General features: G+C 40.2%; 1 protein-coding gene and 1 long non-coding RNA gene across 8 annotated transcripts in view; one reads left to right on the top strand and one right to left on the bottom strand.

Annotated features, from left to right (window-relative positions):
* The window catches only part of nbeab (neurobeachin b), a 287636-nt gene that overhangs the window by 67667 nt on the left and 194996 nt on the right, over positions 1-24973 (top strand). For all 7 annotated transcript variants that reach the window (XM_037774340.1, XM_037774339.1, XM_037774338.1 and 4 more), the window contains exons 2-7: positions 10399-10630; positions 13380-13480; positions 13720-13815; positions 17032-17153; positions 19697-19823; positions 23043-23162. In XM_037774340.1, the coding sequence (XP_037630268.1) occupies positions 10399-10630; positions 13380-13480; positions 13720-13815; positions 17032-17153; positions 19697-19823; positions 23043-23162 (798 nt within the window). The remainder of the gene's footprint in view (positions 1-10398; positions 10631-13379; positions 13481-13719; positions 13816-17031; positions 17154-19696; positions 19824-23042; positions 23163-24973) is intronic.
* On the bottom strand, positions 583-24668 carry LOC119490843. The gene is made up of 3 exons (XR_005207494.1): positions 24381-24668; positions 8964-8971; positions 583-593 (listed from the first exon to the last, which is right to left on the bottom strand). It is a non-coding gene; the product is annotated as an uncharacterized LOC119490843 (long non-coding RNA).

Genomic DNA, 24973 nt, shown 5'->3' with positions numbered 1-24973 from the left:
GAGCGTCTTAATAATCCGAGGCAGATATTCTTAATTGAAATTATATGATTAGCCATAGCTGCGAGAGGCAGGTTTCCTCCCTCCGTGGGCCCGTCTCCTGGGAACGGGGAAATGGGTTAGCTTTACCTCCGTCTGCAAAACACTGATTTGAAACCAGTGTTTTGGTATTTGCTTCATACAGCATGGTTTGCAGGCTGCTGAATTTGCCTCCCTCCACTACACTGTGCTTCCACAATATTTTTTTGAAAGCCTGTGTGTTTGTGTGACTCAGCAATTCAGTGCATTCATTGATGTTGAATTATGGTGCATTCAAAGAAATGTCAGAAGATTTAATTCCATTTGTGTTTGAGTGGAAACGACGTGAATACGGATTGGTCGGGTGGGTGTGCAAAGATAAACGCTTCAGCGGATACTTGACATGCTGACTGACAAGTTGTCTTTTATGAGAACTGCAACACAGAGCTCGAACATTTGTAGCACCTGAAAGACTTCAGGCAGCCCATCATTTTTCAATTTCCACCCTTTAGTGAGACACAGAAAAGAGCATGCTAAATGTGGAATGATTAGTTGGCTCTGACATCCCATATGCTCAGCTCCTAGCCACATACAAAGTAAGAACACCCTTTAGGTCATCTCTCCCATATATAGATGAATGAACTCTTGAGGGTGTCATCATTATTACATCATAAACAGTTCTCCCATCCAGAAAAAAAATACTTGCAGACCGTGGAGAGTAGCCGTTACGTAATGAAAGTCACCGAAGCAACAACAGGTGCAGGCTCATAAGCTTGTTTTTATTTGTAGATGGTCTGTGATAAATCGAACATGCTTTTCAGTATTTACTCACGCATCAAGCTATGTTTGAAACCATCGGGTCCAACGGCAACTGTGAACAACAGAGGCACAACACAGATTGACTGGCAGATTCATTGGCAACATGGTGTGACCACATGCAAGATGATGATGCCTGCAATAATAAACTCCTACACAGTTCCAAATATGATTCCTTATAGGGCTGGGCGATATGGAGAAAATCAATTATCGCTACATTTTTGACCAAATACCTCGATATCGATATTGAGACGATGTTAGGGTTGACTATTGGTGCTTTCACAAAATATTCACACAATGATGTGTTTGATGAATAATCATCAGTAATGTGGATATAAGGACTAAATGGGTAAAGGGAAATTATAGACCAGCTAGAACAGTCTGGTAAGTTCAGAAAATCACATCACATTACTGTAATGCAGCCTTTAAAACCAGGACAAAACAACACTTCAGCCATATTATGATAATACGATATCCAGAATCGAAGACAATATCTGGTCTAATATCACAATATCGTTTTAATATTGATATATTGCCCGGCCTTAATTCCATACTTGTCATATAGATACTGATGAATCTGATTTTAGTTAGCTTTTAGCTGTTGTTTTTAGTTTTCCAAAGTTTTAGTGTCCAAGGACAGGCTGACCAGTTTTATCTTTATCCGTATAACCTTGTAATCAGGCCTGATGAATTGTGGGTAATCTGTGGTAACGTTTTCAAATGTCTAAACTTTTTTTCCTTAGAGTTTGGTAATGGTAAAAGCCTTAAATTGGAATACATACTTACATTTCAATACAGGAAGTTAAACAAATAATAGCAACACTTAACAGTATAAATCAGTACAGTAGCCCAGCAGTAGATGTGGTATATGTAAAGGATAATGCCCGGCGAGGTGTCCATTATCAGGAATTAATGTACTATGGGGAGGCCAGAACCGTCCGACGAGCAGCGGAGTCCATTAAACAGAGTCCATTAATTTCTGATTATGGACACCTCAAAAGACATTATCCCGCCTTTACCATGGTCACTTGCCCAAAAAAAGAAAAGAAAAGACTGTTCATTTATATTTTCATTTGTTTTGCAACCAAATTCTAAAGTTTATGATGAGCCATAACTCTGTTTCCCTGGCAACTACCTGAGGGTTTGCTAATACCTGGAACAATTCCATCCCACAAGGTTCCTAAATAGGACGGACCTTAGCTACGACTTGGCAACTCAAGATATTTCTAGTCTGCTCGGCTCTTAGAAAAACGCTAACGCTATGCTAGCAAGATTCAAAGTCAATAGCATTGTGTACGGTTGAAAAACAGTAATATAATATGACAGTATGTTTAACAACGAGACTAGCTAGCTATCCAACCATGTCATTGTCCCCAAATCAATATCAAGATATCACAAACAAACAAGAGGACATGTGTACTGTAAACACTGTCGGCCGCAGTCTGAAGTAGCGTATTGAATAGCGAATGAGAAGTGAGATGATCGCTCAGTGTTGTTAATAAGATATACAGATTCTATTGTAGCCAGCGTATTCATTTAGAACCGTGAACAGACAGTTTCACTGAAACTACTTAGTAGGTGTCCATTATCAGGAATTAATGGACACCCTGCTGCCAATCAGAATTGAGTATTCACCCAGACCATGGTATAATGTTAAATGAACCTTTTGTTTCTTTGAATGTCCTGACTCATTTGCATCTGAATTTCTGACACTGTTGTGTCTTTCCCAAAGCAGCTCCTGCTTTATTGTGCAGATTAGTGATCGTGCTATCATCAGAGTGTCAGTGAGAAAGGCTTTAACAGAGGAGCTCCGTCTCACCAGCACACTGTCACTGAGCTGCCGTTGGGTTTAACTGTGGTAAACGGACCAAGGCTAGCAGTGTTCCATCATCGGAAACCATCAGGAGTAGAAGTCAGAGATAGGAGCAAAATAAACGAGTGTACAGCCACATTTCTCTCACTGCCAGTGTTGCCTGCTGTTATAGTATTTTAGATAAGTCCTGGAGGGCCAGCAGGGAGCCAGAAAGAAAATGAAACATTTAATTCTGATGCTGGAGTTTTGAAGGGAGCGAACATCCGCCCTGCATGTTGTGTCTGTGTCCTCTTCTTGCTTCTATTGTTCTGTTTTAAACATGAGGGTTTAGCAGTGGCCACTATTGCAGAATAGATATGGCATAATTCACTTGTTAAATGATACACCCACAGACTGCTTCTCCATGGTACTCATTAGACATCTTAACTGCATTAAGCATTGCTTGGTTAAGAAACTAAAAATGAAAGCTCTACGGAAATTTCAAATACATGGTTGCAGCAGACAGAGTTGTCAACATTTAGTTGTGTTAAAGATGTAAGTAACAAGTAAAAACTAGGGATGTCAAAGTTGACGCAATAATAATATGTTAACACAAATTCGTTTCAACGCCACTATTTTCTTTAATGCATTAAAGCGGCAGTAGGCAGTATATTTTGGGAATCATTGGGCAAAGAATTCCATAACCTTTCAGCATATTGTAATTCAAGTGTTCTGAGAGATAAATAGACTTCTGCACCTCCTCATGGCTCCTCCTGTTTTCAGGTTTTAGAAAATCTAGCCTGTGACAGGAGACTTTGACCCACGAGTCTCCCCTTTACAGACATGCCCACTTTATGATAATCACAGTAGTGATTAGTAGTAGTAGTAGTTGTTGTAATCCTAGTGTTGCAGTTTTGGGGCAAGTCATAGTCAAGTCAGTACACTGACACACTGTCAGCTGTTGTTGCCTGTTGGGCTGCAGTTTGCCATGTTATGATTTGAGCATATTTTTTATGCTAAATGCAGTACCTGTGAGGGTTTCTGGACAATATTTGTCATTGTTTTGTGTTGTTAATTGATTTCCAATAAGAAATATATAAAAACATTTGCATAAAGAATAAGAATTTGCCCACTCCCATATTGATAAGAGTATTAAATACCTGACATATCTCCCTTTTAAGGTATATTTTGAACAGATAAATGTGTGCTTAATTTGCATTAAATCGTGATTAACTATGGACCATCTTGCGATTAATCACGATTAAATATTTTAATCGATTGACAGCCCTAGTAGAATCATGTTTTAAATTGTTGCATTTACTTTAGTAAATGTTAAACTCAGGAATGTCTAATTTACTTCAGATTTATTCAGACTCTATTACTTTCTAAAGGTCGCCATGTGCAGCAATGACATCTTCAAGTCCTCTATGCTTTTACCATCTAGCACACCTTTTTGTGCCGTGTTGTGGAGAGAGCAGTCGGAGGAGCTGCAGTCTTCAGGTCTCTCCGCAGATTTTCAAACAGGTTCACCTCCAGACCTCAGCTGGTTCCTGGGTAAGTGACCTGACACTCAAGCCACTGCAGCATTGACTTTGCTGTGTACTGAGAGGTCATTGTCATGCTGGGAGGTGAATCCTCACCACATTCTGAGGTCATCTGTAGCTTTTGTTTTTATATTGCTTTGTTTATGGTTTTCTTAGTGCTATCAGTTATGCTGCAGCCATCATCACTGTCTTTGTTGGAACAGTATTAGTCAGGTGATGAGCCGTAGCTGTTTGCTGCCGCTTGGTTTGCCACATGACATTCAGGCCAACGTTCCATTTTACAACCGAATATTTTTGTCTTGTGCTGTCAGGTTTACGGTCATTAAGTAAACTCCAGGCAGGCTGCCATATGTCTTTAATTTAGGAGTGGAATCTCTCAGGCCTTCTTGGTAGAAGGCCTAATTAATGGACTGTTACAGAGATTGTTGTCTTTCTGGCAGGTTCTCCATCTCTGCAGAGGAACTCTGAAGCTCAGTTTAGAGTGGCCATTTGGTTCTAATGAAGCTCAACAACAACTAACAAACAGTCCTAGCCGATCCAAACCATTTTTTATACTCTTTCCCCAGATTGGTGCCATAACACAGTTATCCAAAAGTTCTGTTGACAGCTTCTTGGACCTTTTTATACTTTTAGTTTTGTCAGTCCCGTCAACTGTGGGAACTTATACAGTATTTGTGCTTTCACGTTCAATTAAAATGATTTTGTTATTCTGCTTTTATTAGATAAGTCACAGTGTAATTATAGTCAGGAAATGAGGCAGACAAAGAGCGATATGACAATGCAACAAAGGACCCCGGTCAGGCTGGTCTCATACACTGTTCGTAGCTATACCAATTAAAAGTAATGCACTGTAATTCATATATATCCCACGGAATTTGTGTGTAATCCACGTAATCGTGAACCAGGAAATATAAAGAGCAGCGAACATTCCGTATGGAGGAGGTCGGGGTTGATGGTTGGGTCAAATAATACCGGACTTCCGCCAAGGAGACCGGCATTTGTGTCCCGTGTGAAAGCAGAACTCAAGGTTGATTTATTTCATGTAACTTACGCACTTAAGTAACGCCACTTCTGTAGTTATTTTAAGCCAAACCACAATCCTTTCCTAAACCTATGTAGTTTTCTTGCCTAATCCTAAACAAGTCAATCTTTTCCTAAACCTAACTGAGTAGTTTTCTCGCCTAAACCTATGGAAGTTGTTTCCTGTGAAGACAGAAGTTTATTTTGAAAAAGACTGTATGCATGTACTGTAACGAGCTGAAATTGACACGTGTTGCTGGACATTCGAAGGAAAAAGAACAAAAAACAAGGAATAACTTTTTCATAAGATATCGTACGACCCGTTGTGTGAGAATAAAATGCCCCAGTATATGTGTCTGTGCAACCCGATCTCATGGGAAGTCATATAAATAGCAAGGCATTACAAGGACATACCGCATGTGATGAGGACGCATCAATTAATCAATCATTTGACAAAAGAATTGTCCTCCAGAGTCCAACATCAGAACTGCATCCATAGCAACGGTCTGTTATACATAGCAGCGGTCTGCTATAACGAAATAACAGACCGTAGATTGCTGTAATTGACCAATCAGAATCGAGTATTCGACAAAGCTGTGTAATAAACGTAACTAAAGTAACTTGCAAACAAAACAAACACATCTCAAACACCGGTCTCCTGGTTGAAAGAAGTGACACACAAATGACACGCCAAAAGCAAGAACAGCGTTCTTATTTCTCACTAAATGCCGAGCGAAATATTGTTATTCATACGCCTTTTCATGTGACTGGGCTGGTATATGGTATGTGTCTTAACCACTTGCCACCAAGACCCCCCCTATCATTTTTAAAAGCACAAAGTTTACGCAAGTATGTAATGCAATCAAAGTACTGAAGCAGCTGTATGTTGTTAGGATGAATTGAACTGGTTATACGACGTGTTGGTGGAGCATGATGAATTTTAGCAACTACTTTTTACGTGTACTGGTGTAATATGTAAACAGACTGCAGCAGTTTGTCCCTATATACACATAATTTGGTAATTTACTTCTTAACATTGATTATGGGGTTTACATCACTGAGCTTAAAGTGGTGTTCACACTCTGCATTGATTTACTCTGTAGAATTTGCGTATGGCTCAGAGGAGCTCTGCTCTCCACATATTAAGTGTGTAATCAGTGATTTCATGTCTTTATTTGCCTCTTGTAGCATAATGGGTGAGAAATATTCTGAGGATCTGAATCTGCAATTACAGCACTTCTCAGGATTGCGGCGTGCCTGTGACTAGTGTGATTAATGGCAATAGCATTGAATGACAAGGTTTAGTCTAGACCTCACAGCTCTTTTCTCCTCCTTGCATGCAGTATCGGGCGATATGCGTCATGACGGCTGCAACAGGAGGGCCTTTTGTCTGACGATAATAACTTACTTTCAGACGAACAACCTCTGACAGCCTCTGGATCCATAAAAAAGACTTCTTCATTATCAGTTGATATATTGGTGTTCTTTATGCTGCAAAGTAAGATGCATCGGGGTAGTGGGAAAACACAGTGTCAGTAAACCCAAACAGGGTTGTCACTGTTAATTCATAAAAGCGCCACCATTTTCCTGTCTTCAGCAGCTTGATCTGGACGTCTTTGTCCCGACATTAACTGAACTCTTTCCCCTCCTCACTTCATAGCGCTGCACTTTAGGTAGTTGAACTTAATTGTTTTTGATAGCGAGACGTTTGCACTTTCACATGGTTAGAATAATGCCAAGTATGTTTGCTTTTGTTTCATGTGAATCTTGTTTGTCTTAAGTACGCTCGGGTACATTGACACGCATTATTTGATAGTTAGAAGTATGTTTTCTTTTGCCCCATTAATACTCTAGCAGTTGTAACAATATGTGTTCGTGAACTTGTGTACAATTTTAGATGTGTGTGTGTAAATATTCCTTTGTGTGACTGACCAGATCTTTTCGGCGTGATCAGGGGTTTTGGTACCAAACTGATATTATACTGCAAAATGTAATACTCACTCGCTACCCAATTAAAGCCATTTCTCACCAGTGCGATGTGAAAATGCGGTGCAGGAATTGACAACTATGCACACCGCACAACTTTACATAAACTCACCCCAAATGTGATTCTAACGTTAGCTGTTGTGGCTTGCCCCGTTCCGTGACCAACATGTAACATTAGCAAGTGCACATCAGCTACATTTCCATCTTCATCGTATCGCGATCTCAAGCCATATGTTGTCCTTTATTTGGATGTTGAGGTAGTCGCAGTTTGTCGTACATTATTGGGTGTTGAGAAGGGGACGGCCCATTGTTATTCCGAAACACAATTAGTCCGAACAATGTCCAATTGAACTGAAAAAAGCCCATTTCTCCAACAGTCCGTTACCCAAAAACAAACTGCTATTGCTCCAAAGCCCCGAAAATACACACTCTGTACAACCAACCAAAGTACATGGCTAATTATTATGCAGAATGATGGCGATCAGTTGGAACGAAAGATTTCATTGGTCAAACATATATTTCCGCAGATGAAAATCCACTTCCGTCTGAATATTTTTTTCCCTGCATGAATGTTCCGCAGTGATAAGCATTCATAAGAACTCACAGAATCAGTTTTCATAAATCTCAATGCAAATTTTTCGGCCGAAAATCAGTGCTTGGTGTGAAACGGCTTTTAGAGTTGGCCACCAGACTCAACATGTGTTACCCGACAGAAGGATGAAGCAACAAAATGTTGCTTTATTGTGTTTGGCTTTCTGCAGCAGGACATGCATGGTGGCATTAGACAGGTGGTAGGGAGGAGCGGGCAGTTTGGCGCTGAGGATTGTCTGCATACCGATGATGAACTTTCCACCAGTCTGTCAATTTTCCAAACCAGTAAACACAGTGACTATATTTAGAAGGCAGACGTGTTACAGCTCACTCTGCTTTATAGGACTCGTCTGCAGATTTTTGGCCTCTGAGCCGACTCAGCCTGCATATTAACCCCACCCCATGAGTTTCCAAGCTGTGAAGTCCCTGTTATTGTTAGTGCCTCACTGCTTTCTGCTCATTGATAAAGATGTCTGGTTTTCAGGCTGAATTTCAGCCTTCGAGATGGTTTTAAAAAATATGTGGGCAGCAATAGCTTTGCCATTTTTCCAGAATAAACTGCTGCAAACTGTTCTTAAAATTCACTCTATTACTTACTGATAATGGCAGAGCAATTGCTGCCGACATATTTTTAAAACCATCTCCAACGCTGAAATTCAGGCTTAAAAACCAGACATCTTTATCAACACATCTACATACCTGCAACAACAGTTGAATGTAGAGTTTAAAATGTACTTTACAAGATTGAATTCTTTAAATTCATTTTAAACGATATGGGAAAATAATCTAATTGCGATTTTTTTTTTTTTTTGTATTAAATTTTTTTAGACCAATATTGCGGTTCAGTATGTGATTTTTAAAGCTCCTTATCTTCTGTTCTATTAACAAGCAATACATTCTGTAGTATGATCGACACAGCTTCACCACCTGGTACGGCAGCTGCACCAACGTGGACCGTAAGGCGCTGGGAAGTGGTGTTGTGCTCGGCCCAACACATCACCGGGTGCGAGCTGCCCAGCCTGCAGGAGCTGTACACCCAGCGGTGCCTCAGGAAGTCCCTGATGGTCATTAAGGACACCACTAACCCCCCATAACAGCCTGTTCTGCCTCCTGCCCTCTGGTAGAAGATACAGGACCCCCAGGACTCACACCAGCAGACTGAGAAACCGTTTTTTCCCTCTTGAATAGATAATTCATACGACACTCTCTCCCAAAAAGTGCAATAAACATGCAACACTTCAATCAATACAATATGTGCAATATAAAAAAAAATAATAATAAATGCCTGTGCAATATTTTTATAGTACCTAACTCTGCTTCTATATTTATCTCACTGTATATATATGTTTTTAATAGGCCCTTGTACAAAGTATTTCCTTTTATTATTGTAATATAACTTATTCCTTTAATGGAGCTTCCCAGCAAAAAGTATTTCACACGATTGTACTTGTATAACCGGCGTGACAATAAACATCTTGAATCTTGAATCTTGAGTCAACATACAAACTGCTCTTTCATGTAGGCCAGGCCTATGTGTTATGATGAACTGATGCATGAATTAATATGAATTACATATCTTTATTAAGCTATTGAATCGTACAAACCGTCAGAATAGTATAACTTGTAACTTCAAGTTTTGTAAATATGTAATATAATCATCAGGACTTTTTAATAAAATCTGAAATAAAGAACAACAAAGCGCCGCAGAACAACAGGCCTGGTGTGAACATTAATAGATTTGTTCAGCCCTAGTTTTAACTGCATCATTTCCCATAAAACATTCTCTCTTTTTTCACCTGCACCTGCGTGTTCTACCTGAGAGAGAATAAAACACCTAACTTTAGTGGAGTTACTTTATTTCCATCTGCACTCTGATGAAAGACTCTCTCTCTAATCTTAGAGTCCAAGCAGTCCAGTGACACACATCATTGTAATGTAATTGGCCCAAGATGTGATGATGATTGAGGTTGGGCTCGATTTCTCGTCTCTTTCCTCTACTTTAGGCTGCTTTTGATTTCACTGAGCTATTACCTGTCAATCCCAGTAATGTGCAGTGGTATCCAGACCCATTTTCCACCTGCTTGCTTTGATGCCCACCAGCAACTTGTTGTCAGTGCTCTCCATATACACCATGCACTTCTTTAGAGGGCTAATTTCATGCTTGTTGGACTTGAGGAACTGCATTATTGATTGTTGTTTTCTACTTTCTTAATAGTGATTATCATGTGTGACTCAAAAGGGGCAGCAGGGCTATAGGGACTCTGTTCCCCTCCTCTTTCCATTAAATGCCAGGCTATTCTGTTTTCATGGGTGTTTAAATTCTGATCAAAACCTCTTATAAGGAAAGAGATCTCCGCTTTGTTCTTCCAGTCCCGGCCAGCCCTTCAACATCAGAGTAGTGACCCGGAAAATATGTGGCAGGGTCCTCTTGGTTAATTTCCCCTCAGAGAAATAAACCTGATGAAGAACAGGGTTGAAAGCTGGGTCACACAGCAATGCTCAGTGTGAAAGTTTAGTTTAATCCATGTCGCTCCATGCTGGAGCATTACATCAACAGAATATATAATTGAAACAGCACGTGAAAGGCATAAATGTCCCTTCTTTTCCTCACATTCCCTGTCTGTCCTTCTGCAGTTGGTTGGTGGTGAGTTTGATCTGGAGACGAACTTCATCATCCAGGATGCCGAGAGCATCGGCTGCATGGTGGAGCTGCTGGGCCACTGCGACGTCACCTGCCAGGCTGAAATCTGGAGCATGTTCACCGCCATCCTTCGGAAAAGCGTTCGAAACCTGCAAACAAGCACCGAGGTGGGCCTCATCCAGCAGGTGCTGCTCAAAATGAGCTCGGTGGACGACATGATTGCAGGTATGATGATGATGATGATGATGGTGTGTGTGTGAGCAGACCTTTTTTTGCTCCGCAGCAGTTTGTCATCATGTTAAAGGGGCCACATGTAAGAATCAGAAATTGCTTGTTAACAGGGAAACCTTTGGCCGTCAGTCAGCGTCCTGTTGCTCGCACTACGTAGAAGGAGAGTTAGTGGTGAGGGGCTGGTCGTTTGTTGGCGTTAGCGGACTCCATTTCTAACCGAACGATAGCTATCGTTGCACACTGTTAGCCCTGTAGCAGAGCTGCTGAAGAGAGTAAAGGCAATCGCGAGTGCGCATGACGTCACATCCGTTGGACGGCCCGCATTCTTCACATTAAAATCAGTCCACAGGCTGATGGAGGCAGCCAAGAAAGTCGCGGAAGGTCTCATTTTTGAGGTAAGGTTACAACCTGTTCACACATTGACAATAAAAAAAATAATTCAAAAACTTTATTATGTGTAAAAACTTACATACAGTCCCTTTAATGTACAGCAAGTACCATATAGATGGGTTATGCCTTCTTGGTTTTAGCTTTCAGTCAGACAACAAACCATCTGTCTGTATCTTTTAATGGATCTGCATTTTGAGTTACAATAGACTGGCAAAGTTGTGATATAGATTTTGGATGGAAAAAGCTCATTTTCATCTGCGAGCCCTACTCTTCAGGACTCTAGGTGACTGGGTGAAAAACAGCCATGCACCAAAGGTCTGCTATAACATGATTAAAGGATACAAACTTTCAAAAACTGTGTTATAATAATGTCAACAAATTCATGCAAAAGGAAGGCAGCAGTGAATTTAATACTTGCTTTAAACATTGAAAACTATGGAAGAGATGAAGTGTAAATTCTCTGGAGTAGGCTTTTTTAAATGTGGTTTATTTTGCAACTGTTGAATCATTGTCATAATTCAATCAATTCAAACAATTCTTTGAGACGTCAATTGTTGCAAAAAGTCTCAACGAAACGTCACAGTGAATTTTGAATTCACTTTTACATATAGGATCAGGAGTATTTTAGATATATTTGGTGATAAACTACAGTTGCTGTTTGTTTCGCTCCACCAGCAGCAAGGCTTTAGGATGCTCTATTGACAAATATTAGACACATTGCCATGAAATTTGGTATTCATTTATTTAGGGATGATGAATCCTCCAAAGGTTAATTGCTGTGTAGTAGTCACTGTGTAGTTCCATCCTGAACTTTAGTCTATGAACATTGCAATCTTTAGGCACTACTAGTTTTTAGTCTTACCTTTCTGGAATGAGCCAAATTAGGGATGTCACAATACCAGAAATTTAGTAGTCGATACCAATACCTCTGTACCAGTTCGATACCACGGTAAAAAACAAAAGTAAAACAATAAATCTCATGTACTGCAACATACACTCCTATATTACCGTTTGCATACTGGTTTTTGTTAGGTTGTTAAACAGGTCATAATTCCCTCTCTTTTATCTATTTTATATTTCTGTGAAAACATCTCCTTCAAACAACTGGATTTATTCAAGTGTCTCACCAAAAACTACATTTTACAAGATTACATTTGAACACTTCATGATAACGTTTATTTACCTTCGCCCAATACTCACTTTTACTGAAGAGAGCCTGAACGCATAACAATGTAAATCAATGGCACCTCTCGTTGAAATCTGCAGGACGAGAGTGTTAGCTGTCTCGCACGGAGCTAACATCTAACGATAACATTTCATCCCGGATTTTTTTTTTTTTTTTTTTTTTAAGATTATTTTTTGGGGCTTTTATTCCTATATTTGTCAGAGATAGTGAAAGGGGAGAGAGAGAGAGGGGATGACTTGCAGCAAAGGGCCACAGGTTGGATCTGAACCCCGGGCCGCAGCGGTAAGGACTTGGGTTTAGGTACATGGGGGGCTCGCTCTACCAGGTGAGCTACCACAGCGCCCCTGCATGTAGCATTATCAGTATTTTGGGCTGGGCCCACGGCTGGACTACTGCACTCCGCTCACCCGGGACTGGATCCCGGTACGGGCGACAGACTGCTGCACGCTGCACGGCAGAGAAGATGTTCCCACTGTAACGTACTGGGTGCTGCGGCACCCGTAGTTGGACACACATGATGTTCATTCCCATCCAGACCGCAGTGACTGTTTTTAAGAAATTTTGTCAGTAGTGAGTTTACTGCGTCCCAAACACATTTTCTATCGACCCGGGTCGACGGGATGCCGAGCCCCGACGGTACCTGCGGTACTGTAGAAAAACAAGTATCGTCATGTTTTCAGAATTTTGGCATCAACTGTGGGATTGTCTGTGGAAGTCAGTGTCCCTTTGATATTTTGCACTGTGCAAATGACATCCACACCCTGTTAAACTTCTAAATGATGTTTCAGCTGATGATGACATCTAAATGCGTTCTCCCTGCGGTGTTACTCTGCCTCGAAGTTAAACAATTTACCATTTAGACATCACTTTGATGTACAAGTCAGTTCCCATGTAATTGTAGTGGAAGTGCTTCGGTGTTAAATATAATGGAATTTCACAGACAATGAACTGAGAATGAAGCTAAACTAAAGCGAAACAGTTTTATTATCTTTGGAGTTGATGCATGTGAATACTTTTCACTGTGAGGACCTCCTGTGCTGCAATGTGGATGAATTATAATATCTGTAATGATGATTGTCCTCTCTCTCCTCTCTCTTCTCTCTCATCTCTTGTTTGTGTGTCTGTGTGTGTGTTTGGTGATGCATGCATGCTGCTTTGCCTTTAAAGACTTGCTAGTGGACATGTTGGGAGTGCTGGCCAGCTACAGCATCACAGTGAAGGAACTGAAGCTGCTCTTCAGCATGCTACGAGGGGAAGGAGGCCTCTGGGTGAGTGATAGCAGGAAGGCACTGGATGCAGAGAGTTAGACAGAAGTGTGTCTTGCTTTGACACCGTCACTTGAGCTGCCCCCTGAGAGCCATCACACTGATCTCTCTAGGGCTTGTTCTGCATTTGGCAAACTGCAGAATGAATGAATGAATGAGGTAATTGACAGTGTATTGACTGCCGTCCAAACAGTCAGAGAGACTGACTTACTCTTTTCTTTTTATCTTTGCCACCTGTGCAGCCGAAGCATGCGGTCAAAATGTTGTCGGTGCTGAATCAGATGCCCCAGAGACACGGTCCAGATGCCTTCTTCAACTTTCCTGGTCGCAGTGCAGCAGTAAGCCTTCACGTTTCCACTCTGCAATCACTTTTTATAATGGCACGTATTTGTGCATTTTTATGGAGACCTGCAGATTATCAGGGTAAAACAATAATTAATGTGCATAAATTAATAGAGCAAACATTCTCTTATTCTGTACAGTAGTGGATGTCCAAGATTACACATGTTGTGTTCAACAACAAAAATTAAGGCTGTCCTTGGCCAAAGAAATTCTTAGTTTACTAACACCCATACGAGTTTGTCGATTAATTGATTAGTTGATTTAATCGACAGATCTGTAAAACTGAGTTTCCCAACAAAGAATCACACAAAAGCACAGCTTTAAATCTTGTGTTTACCAGCGATGTGCTCATAAGTTTCTTTGAAATGAGTCATTCAGCATGAAAAAAGCATACAAAAATGACAAATCGACTAAAGAAATCTCAGTTGACTAATGCTGCGTTCCAGACAACTCGGCGGTCCGAATATTCCCAGTTGATTTCCAACTTCCAACCTCCGAGTGCTCCAAGTGCACAATGCCAGATGTAAAGAAAACCCGTGGCTGACCGTGACAGACTGAAGTTTTGTTGTCAAGTGGACACATACTCCACATTTTTTTGGCATTTTTAACGTTTTCCCGAACAACTTCTGTGCAGAGAAGATAACTTTCAGAGACTGTTACGTAACCAGCTACCTAATAACATGGCGACATAATTTGACATCAATTGTCATCAAGATCAACAGTTTTATTAGATGATAGTAAGTATTATTTTAATTACATACAGGCAAATATACCTTACATTGCCTTTTAATTGATGGTTTACCGTATACAACGTGCACTTCCATAGTTGTGTGACATCAGACCACTACTTCTTCATGAAATCGGGTTAGACAGATGGATTTGCCCCGCGTTTACTCCAAACTCTGAGTTTGAGTAGCGTTCCATTGTACTTTTTCTAGTAGGAGGTTGGACATTTTTGAGTTGTCTGGAATGCAGCATAAGACCAAAATGACAAATTAGTCGACTAATCGACTAAGAGGGGGCAGCCCTAACAAAAACATCCAACAAATGTACCTCTGATATCTGCTGGGCTTTATAAAACTACTTGTCATGAACGTGTGATATGTTTATCACATTGGGGTTATTTTGTGATGGTGCATTATTATTATTCGCCGTTTTCACGAACCCATTCCAGTCCAACATGCCTCATGAACTTCTTCATTTTAGAAAAGAGGTATGAAGTGGTCTTCACACGTAGATGGAAACAGCTCCACTAATAACTGTATCTACATGTATACTGAGTGTAGAGAAGAGTCCAAATGAATTAAAGGAGTTTATAGATGAGAAAACGTGAGTAACCAACCATGTGTGAGTGAGATTAACATCGTAGTGTGACTAAATAAGAGAGGTGCGGTACGGAGCTGCTGGTAGTTTATCTCGGGAGTTGACATTTTGAGAGAAACCACAGACGTAGTAGAATAAATATGCAGAGGGAGATGGGAAGCCTGTGACAGGACACTCCACTTGCTGCTACAGAGTGGAGGAGCATACTGCTCATTACCTTTTGCATCTTTTATGAGTCATCACAGTAATTTCATTAAATGTAATTTTTCACTGATGGTTAAAGAGTTGTTTGGAACTCCTCTCTCCAGAATCTTAAAGATTAATAGCAAATGCAAATAGGACTAGAATCCTGGCTGGATTTATTTTAAAGAGGCTGGACACTTGCCATCATGAAATATTACAGCATGAGCAGGAATTATAATGCCATCAGTCGTCTAGAGACATTCTGGAGGTCACCACGTATTTACCAGTTTTATGAAATGATCAATAAATCAGAACATACACATTTGAGTGAACTAAGCAAAAATCTTTATACATTTTCATTAACCCCTAAGAGACCCACTTAGACCCGTTTTTGTCTGTTTTAGGGTGTACAGGGGTCTTTAAGGGGAGATAGCAGGTCAGCAGTATATGTCAAATAGAAAGCTGGGAACCTGAAGTGAAGATTATTTGAGATGCAGCTCAGCACTGTGTTTCATTGTTTTAGTCATGAATCAGATAAACATGAATTAATTAATTAAAATAAATTGTGAACGTCTATAAAGGCTTAGATCATTATGATAGAAGTACATGATCGCCATCCCCATGCTCACATATGTCTCATAAGTTGTTGCAGCAATGTAACCATTTGTTACACAGATTTGGTGCTAAATTTCACCATTGTATACCACTCAAGTCACCAAGACCTTGAGGAACACCATAGAAAAAAACATGTTGTGATTTGGTGTCAAAAACTTTTGACATTTGGAAATATCTGCAAGAATTGTATTTTTCAGTAATTGGATGGCGAGCACTGCTGTTGTGTAAACTGCTCAGAAACCCCCTTATTATCAATCTACCTAGGAGAAGCCATCCATCCTCTGAATGTCTGAAAGCTCTTTAGTTTGTGGCTGTAAAATTTCATGAGGCTGTGATTATCCTAGAGGTCACCACAGGTCATTTTATACAGTCTCAATACAATGAAATGGCTACTATGGGGACTAGCATCATCACACATGAATACAGTTGGGCTCAATGAATCCACAAGAGTCTCAGCTTTACAGTGATACCCAATTTATTAATGTGTTAATTTAAGACAGTTTAGGGACCCCAGTATGCAGAAATATCTAAACACACCTTTTTAGTATAGGCGAAAATACACATTTATACTGCATTCAAAAAACTGCATGAGATTAGCGTAAAGGGGACTCTGGGTACCCACAGAATCCATTGTCATTCAGGTCTTGAGGTCAAGGGACCCGTTTGAAAATGGCCATACCAGTTTTTCCTCGCCAAAATTTAGCCTAACTTTGGAGCGTCATTTAACCTCCTTCCCGACAAGCTAGCATGACATGATTGGTACTAGTGGATTCCTTAGCTTTTTTTCTAGCCTGCTACAGCCTCTGAAAGACAGTAAAGGTGGTCGGGATCGATGGTAATCCTGCGGGTCTCAGAGGGTTAATATTAAGTATTAAGCACCAAAGAAGCGTGAAAAAGTTTTTGTATTTCAGATTACACTTCTACAGGTAGTGGATCAGTTTGTTTAACACCTTAGTGTTGTGCTCTGACTCAAGTTTATTTCCACATAGTGTATCTTAATTTGACCTTAGTTCAAGAGGCAGTGCAACAGATGTTTAAACAACGGTCTTTCATACTCCCTAATTACCATCTCTTTGTGTGCTTTGTCTCAGGCCATTGCTTTACCTCCTATCGCCAAGTGGCCTTATCAGAGCGGGTTTACATTCAACACCTGGTTCAGGATGGATCCCTTGAACAACATCAACGTTGACAAGGACAAACCATATCTCTACTGGTGAGTAAACACTTCCATACATTTTCAGCTCCATGTTTTCCCCAATAAGCTCCTACTGTAGCTCTCTCGCAGGGGTGCTGTGAGTCTACAATATGACACCAGAGAGAAGAAAATTACGCTTTCCTGTTTTTCATCAATCTAATTGCTTTAGCTTTGTATTAGAAATCATTCCCTCTCTACAGAGACATATAAAGCTTCTAGCAGCTTTATTGACGAAGCAATATGCCCGTCTGATACTCTGTGACCTGCAGTGATTCCTCCATCTAAACAGATTATGACTGGAACTTGTTTTTCATGCTTAAACTTCTTTCACAGACACTATTTTTCACACACTGGTAACACTTATGTAATGCTGTTTGTGAAAGGGCCAGATAATGTCCATGAATTCTAACAGAGAACGAGAGGGGAATTAGGTGAGATTATTGAGATTAAAACCACAGTGACTGGTGCTGGCTGTTACAGACGTAGACTGCTGCAGTGGGAGGCATTCATTTAGATTTGAATATCTGCCACATAAGGCCCACATACCAGCTCTTGCAGGGGCTTGTGGGTAATTAGTGCTACAATCAATAACCCAAAAGTGCGGTGATATTCAGCTGCCGTTCGTTCTGTTTATGGGAGCTCTGGGAGAAAATCACTCAGTACAATGGGACATATAAAAAGAGTTGTGGAAGGGAATGAAAGAGAAAGAGGATAATAAAGATGAAAAGGTAGAGTTGGCTGACGGGGAAGACCGTTCACACTAATTGGTCAGAGATAACAGTTAGTTCATTGTACCGTCTGCTGCTGGCTGCCATTGCTTTACCTTGATCACACAGTTTGAATGAAAGAATCTCCTCACCTCGGAATGCGTTTCTCTGATGTGTAACATCAAAAAGGGGGGAAAAAAAGATATTGCCAAAGCTAAGTTGTTGGTATTCATGTGGCAGCGATTCCTCACTGACAGAGTCACAAAAAGGGCTGAGATACGCTGAGCTAATCCTGTTTTTGTGCGTCGCTCCGAGGGCCTCACAGCTCAGTGGCAGGGCATGTCGACAACAAAACAAGAATTGTATCTTCCCAAGCGAACCAAGGTTGCTGCCTTCCGCCTGATGTGTAATCACAAGCAGGCTTGTCCACCGGAGCGTCTGGCTCTAGGTGTGATGTTCTGTATCTGTCTGGCCCTGCGTGCACCTCCACAGTATTAAAGCCTATGCTCCCTCTTTATCTGCCTTGTCAAAGAGGCCTGTTTGTTTTAGATGATCCCAATGGGTGGTGGCGTTCGAGGCCTTGAAGATGGTAGACTGCTATAGGCCTAAAGACTGTGGGAGTGTAGTGAGTACATGTCAGCAGCGAAAAAAAGATGTTCAATACAAACAAGTAAAGAATAGAGAACTAGTGTAGTAGTGTAAGGTTGTTTTACAGGTCATTTTCTTTTATGTGTGGAGTCAAGAAGATCAGAGCAGAGGGATTAGACCATCACTGGAGTGGGCTCATCAACTAAGTGTTCTTCTTTTGTCTTTGTAGTTGTTACCATGCCTGCACAGTTTGCAGTAGCTGTAGTCTCTCCTCAGGTATTTCCCTGTTCTAGCTGGTTAAACGTAATATCATAATTCTCTTAAGAATCGTAAGAATTACCTGTCAATTACTCCTGCAAATTGCTTTGTGTCTGCATAGCGCAGCGAGGCATTCAAAAATTATGTTGGCCCCAATCTTATTATGCAGAATGAAGCCACTATTTTGCTTCAGTTATTGGTTTGTATGGTTGCGCAGTATTGTTAAGGAGGAAATATCCAAAGGGATACTCAAAGTAAGACTGCATAAATTGGCAGTCAGAAACCTTCCATCACAGTTGGGTTAAAATTAGGGTCGATTTAAAATATTGAATCACGATTATTCGCGATTAATTGCAAATTAATCTGTTAAAAATGTACCTTAAAGGGAGATTTGTCAGGTATTTAATACTCTTATCAACATGAGAGTAGACAAATCTGCTTGCTTTATGCAAATATTTGTATATATTTATTATTGGAAATCAATTAACGACACAAAATAATGACAAATATTGTCCAGAAACCCTCACAGGTACTGCATTTAGCATAAAAAATATGCTCAAATCATAACATGGCAAACTGCAGCCCAACAGGCAACAACAGCTGTCAGTGTGTCAGTGTGTTGACTTGACAATGACTTGCCCCAAACTGCATGTGATTATCATAAAGTGGGCATGTCTGTAAAGGGGAGACTCGTGGGTACCCAGAGAACCCATTTTCATTCACATATCTTGAGGTCAGAGGTCAAGGGACCCCTTTGAAAATGGTCATGGCAGTTTTTCCTCAACAAAATTTAGCGCAAATCTGAGCCCGCTACAACCTAAAAGTTGCAAGTTGCATTAATGCGTTAAGGAAATCAGTGGCGTTAAAACAAATTTGCGTTAGCGTGTTAGTATTGCGTTAACTTTGACAGCCCTAAAATATATTTTATCTTGTTTGTTGATAAATGAATTACCCTGTCAGGTTTGCAGCTCATGAGAAACAGTTTACTGTGCATGTTTCTGTTTACAGCTATCGGACCAGCAAGGGCATCGGCTACTCTGCACATTTTGTTGGCAACTGCCTGATCGTGACATCACTCAAGTCTAAAGGAAAGGGTTTCCAGCACTGTGTGAAGTATGATTTTCAGCCCAGGAAGGTAAGAGCAGCTTTGGTTTTTTAATCATGTGTTTCAGCTGTTATACAACGTATAATTATGTCATTTACACCTTAGAAACAGTGGACCCTCAAGACTTACGTAGCAGCTACTTTAAGTAAAATCCATAGTAAATGTGAATTGCATTAAACCAACCACAGAATGCCGGCATTGCACATGGTTGTGGCATGAGCTGGAAAGTGCAAGGCTCCAGACATCATTTGAAAAACAAAGAAATGACATTGCTGTGTTAAAACACCCTGCAGTTTTGGCTACACTTCCCCCTGACTGAATCCCTCCCCACCACCTGCTCTTTTATTGCCACTACAACGTTGTATGTCTACACACATACCTGGAGTGTTTAACACCCCCAGAGGAGTCTTCCAGGTGTAATTGGATGTAAATGCAGATGAGAAAATGAAACTTAATTTAGCACGGAGTGTTAGTGTAGCGTAGCTGTCCCCTGCAGAGAAGGAGAACCGGCACAAAGCATGTGTCAAACAATTAGAGCCTTCACATAACACCTGGGAACACGCATTCATCCCATTCCCACTGCCACGGTGCAGGTGTCGTTTTGTAGAAGCTCTTAGCATGAGATAAAACATGTTGAATTAAGTTTTTAATTGATTTTGGGCTCAGACATCTGCGGATAAGTGTCGTTGTAAATTATCCGCGGGCAGCTTGCACTCTTCCCCTCAGCCATGAATCCTCTTTTAAGTGTCCTTACTTTTGTGTGTAATTCCATTAAGCTGCTCACAGTGCCCTTCATGGGTCAAACTAAAAAAAAATATCACAGAAGAGATGGACAATTTATTATGAGCCTCTTTATTGTTTGAGTGTTTTTTAGTCGATTCAGTGTTGCCAGATTGCATCCATGTAGTCTGCAGCTCCGAAGATGTGCACTGGCTGAATTTGTCTTATCTAATAATACATCTGTGTCATTTGTTTTCTGATAACAGAGAAGAATAACTTAAAGTGGCAGTAGGCAGAATATTTTTGGCATCATCAATCAACATTCTGTTACTGTAATGCCTATTTCTCGCCTCACATGTTTTCAGAAACATCTTGTAGTGTACGGTTTAGCTGTAAAATGAGAAAGTTTGCTCCGGCCGGTGGGCGGTGCTTGGTATTTCCTCAGCTGTTCTCAACATGGTGGCCGGGTCACAAACGTTCTCATTTTACAGCTAAACAGTACACTACAAGATGATTCTGAAAACATTTGATGGAAGAAATAGGCATTACAGTAACAGAATATTAATTCATATTTGATCAGCGCTGCCTAGTTTGACCATTTCATCGGAGTTCACGAGTGATTGACAGCAGCTCAGAGACGGCAAGGCTCCAGCTTGGCTCTGATTGGTTGTTTTCCTCTGGTCTGTGAAATCTTGCAGATGCCAGTAGGAGCACCGGAGGACACAGCGGCACATGACTATTTTCAGATTACCGGTCTCATGCACTACTGTCAGGATATAGTGACCGACTTTTTTTGTAATCATATTTTCTCCAACCTGCCTACTCCAGCTTTAAAACAATACAGTATTTTTTCCCAACGAGGTCTTTAAGAGCTGAGAAACTGTGAATGGCTGCGAGCTCTTGACCGTTCTGAGCTGTTGTTTATGTTTATGACAGCATGACTTGTTGATGCTGCTGATGCTGATCTGAAGACAGTAGAACATGAGCCCTAGGGTGTTCATTTGCTTGTTGTTAAGTAGGAGTAACTTTAGTGGTGAACAGCTCCTTGTATCTGACTGAATTTGATTTTCTTTGTTAAACACTTACCAATGACAAACTATAATGCAGCATGATTAGTTTTTTTTATTTCAAAGTTGAGATTGTTGATACATGTAGTCTGCATCACCTCTATGACAAAACCTCATGTTATTGTCTGAAACGTTTTTTTTCATTTAAGTATCTAAGGCAGAATCCTGAAGTTTGGACTCATGGCTAAACTGCTCCCTCCGTTTTCACCTTTACTATTCAAAGAGGCAAAAATGATCTGAGTAAGGAATTTGGAAAGACCTTCATCAATGTTAAATCAAAAGAACTGACATCACGGCTACAACTGCTGCATCAGCAAACACCGGCTGTCTGTGAGATAAATCCTCGGATAGAAACGAAAACTTGAAAGAAATGACATGCAGCTACAAAGTGTACTAGTGAATAAATAATATATCTACAGGTTCTGCTTTTAAGTTTAGACTACGGTATATACAGTACTTTAGATATAGTCAAATAAAATAAATCATAATTAAAACAAGAAAGCCTTCATTATATAAATGAATTAGTACTGTTGACAAACATTAAACTCTGAAGAAAATAACTATATAACTATATATATATGATAAATTATAATAAAATTTAATTATTATAGTGGATTATGTTTTCTTCAGCAATTGTTCACTGTAAGAGTCACTTGAGATCAAATGAGTCACAGATTAATTGTTCTAATCAATAAATCTGCCCACAGGAAGGGCTTTCGGTTTTTAAGAAATATGAAAATAGAAGTTCATTCATGTTTCCCCTTTTTAACATGCACATACATCTTTTTATGGGTTATTTATTGTGATTTTTGTACCCACTTGACATGACATCTTATAAAGTCTCTAGCTGTAGACTTGACTGAACACAGCAGTAGTTAGTGCTTCATTCCTGGATAACTACAGCCAGCGAGCAAATGAGTTGTCTTGCCTCCTCTTAGTCTCTCCTCTGATCTATTATTCACAATGTTCCGCTGCAGATTCCATAACATGAGATGGCAAACCCTCACAGCCGGGGCTTTCTAGTAACATGGAAGTTAATCTGAAATTGGAGAGCTGACCAGAAATGTTGGTGATATTTCTCGAAAAACCAAACTCAATTGTAGTTTTGGTGAAGTGTAGTCAAAGTGTAAAGATGCTCTTTAATAATGACCCACTTAAAACTACAGTTCGTAGAATTGGAGCAAATATGATTTAAAAAAAAGAAGAAGTTATTTTTATAAAACGGTCACTATATCCTGACAGTAGGAGGTGCAGAAGTCTAGTTATCTCTCAGAACACATGAATTACAATATGCTGAAAGGTTATTATGGAATTGTTGCCCAATGATGCCAAAAACATTCTGCCTACTGCAGGTTTAAGTGTAGTCAAATGAATTAAGTGTGAAAACGTTCTTTAATGAGTGTCCTGTTCTGTAGCTAACTTTTTTAAAATCTTTCCAATGTGACTCTCTTCTCCCCCTCAGTGGTACATGATCAGTATAGTCCACATCTACAGCCGCTGGAGGAACAGTGAAATCCGATGCTACGTTAACGGACAGCTCGTTTCTTATGGAGACATGGCGTGGCACGTCAACACGAATGATGTAAGCGCTCTTCTTTTTACTCCTCCTCACTATTGTCACCTTTTTTTTTCTCCCTGGTTTTGATGTTCACACTGACTGACTGGCGCTGCCACATCGACATCTCGCACGGCTGGAAATGATGACATACATAAGTCTTCAGTCGTGCTCATTGGGCAAAATGAGTTTTACCACATCAACATGGATTTCTCTCAGATATACGACTGGCATTTCAGTCTTAATGTGAATCTCCATTCATCACAGGGTTGTTCTGCAGTAGAGGGTGGAAGATGGAATATCAAACATTTGGAGAGCAGATTTATGTATAGAGTGAAAAATGGCTAAATGTCAGTAGCTGCTGTATATATGTGTTCATAGATTGTAAATACCAGCAGGCGGAAACATTCTTGTTTTAAATGTATGACATTCTATGATATTTGCATGTTTGAATGACTCTAAGCTTAAATTAAACTTGTTGTTTCACACATCGCTCTTTTCGGACAGATTTAAAAAAAGCAATTTGCACTCACAGAGATGAGACGCATTTCTAAAGGTGTGCTTCACACTGTAGCTGTTCAAGGAAAGATTGCGCAAATGACAGGTTGAGATATAAGTGCGGTTTCATGAAATATTCCAGCACACCATAGACACAGAAAGAGAATAGTTTAGATTAGATTAGCCTACAGTGTTTCACACCACCACATCGAAGTACCAAGTAGGGAAATATTCCACACCCTTTCAGTTTAACATTTCCCTCGATTGGGATTATTTAAACAACAATCCCTTCTGTCTTCTCATACGCCACGGAGAGATAATAAGGTCACAAAACTGGTGATAAGCTGACAGCTAGAGTAGTGCTACATGCGGTGAGTCTCTGGTAACATGTAAATATATTGAAAAAAACAAAAAAATATTGTATTATCTATATAATTTCTGTTTCCCTTCATCTATTCGTTCTATCTATTGAGGCTCTGATGTTAAAACCTAATGGTTCCCATTTGTAGATATTTGTTCTATCATAGGCTGCGTCAGAAATCACTTACTATAGACCACATACTCACTACGTATACCATCGTTCAACATGCTTTTCTGTGAATATGTATCTTTTGGGACGCACCGAGCAGTAATTCACGTCGTCACTTCCTGAGAGCCTCCTTGCCAGTTGGAGACGTGTAACCATGGTAACCCGTGCCAACCTCATGTGACCAAAACGAGTCTTAACTCATTTAAAATATACATTACTTGTAGTAAAGTGAAATCTTATACTTATACTTAAATTTAAGCGTTACTGATGTTGCAGAGCTGTCCGTCGTCACTACCGCATTGCATTGTGGGATATTTATGCCGCCGTAGTGTCCACCGTTTGCATACTGTAATATTTCACTTGAAATAGTGTGCAATTTGCGTACTATTTGTTTCATTCTAAGGTTTCGGACATGCTAAAAAATTTCACGTACTGTTTTAGCCTACTAAATAGCATGTTAGTATGGAATTTCAGAGGCATAGTGTTTGCATGTCCTTTGCCTATACTCACGTAAAGAACAAACTGTAAAAGTAGAACTGGAGCTAAAAGTCTTGGTAACTGTTTCACATATTTTAGCTTAGTTAGCATGTGTATGTGTGGGAATCCCCAGAGGCCCTATGTAAGAATCAGAAATTGCTTGTAAACAGCGACACCTGTGGCCGTTAAGTCAACGAAAGTCAGCGTCCTGTTGCTTGCGCTTGTGTTTGCTCTACATAGACATGAACGAGCATCGCTCAAAACAGTGAGGCGACACACGTCAGCTAAAACCACAATATCACTCTATATTTCACCTGCTTGGCAGTAATGTTAG

The sequence above is a fragment of the Sebastes umbrosus genome, chromosome 7, assembly GCF_015220745.1.
Source record: "Sebastes umbrosus isolate fSebUmb1 chromosome 7, fSebUmb1.pri, whole genome shotgun sequence".
NCBI classification, from domain to species: domain Eukaryota; kingdom Metazoa; phylum Chordata; class Actinopteri; order Perciformes; family Sebastidae; genus Sebastes; species Sebastes umbrosus.
Note: the sequence above shows the minus strand (reverse complement) of the source record. Positions and strands in the feature narration are given on the sequence as shown.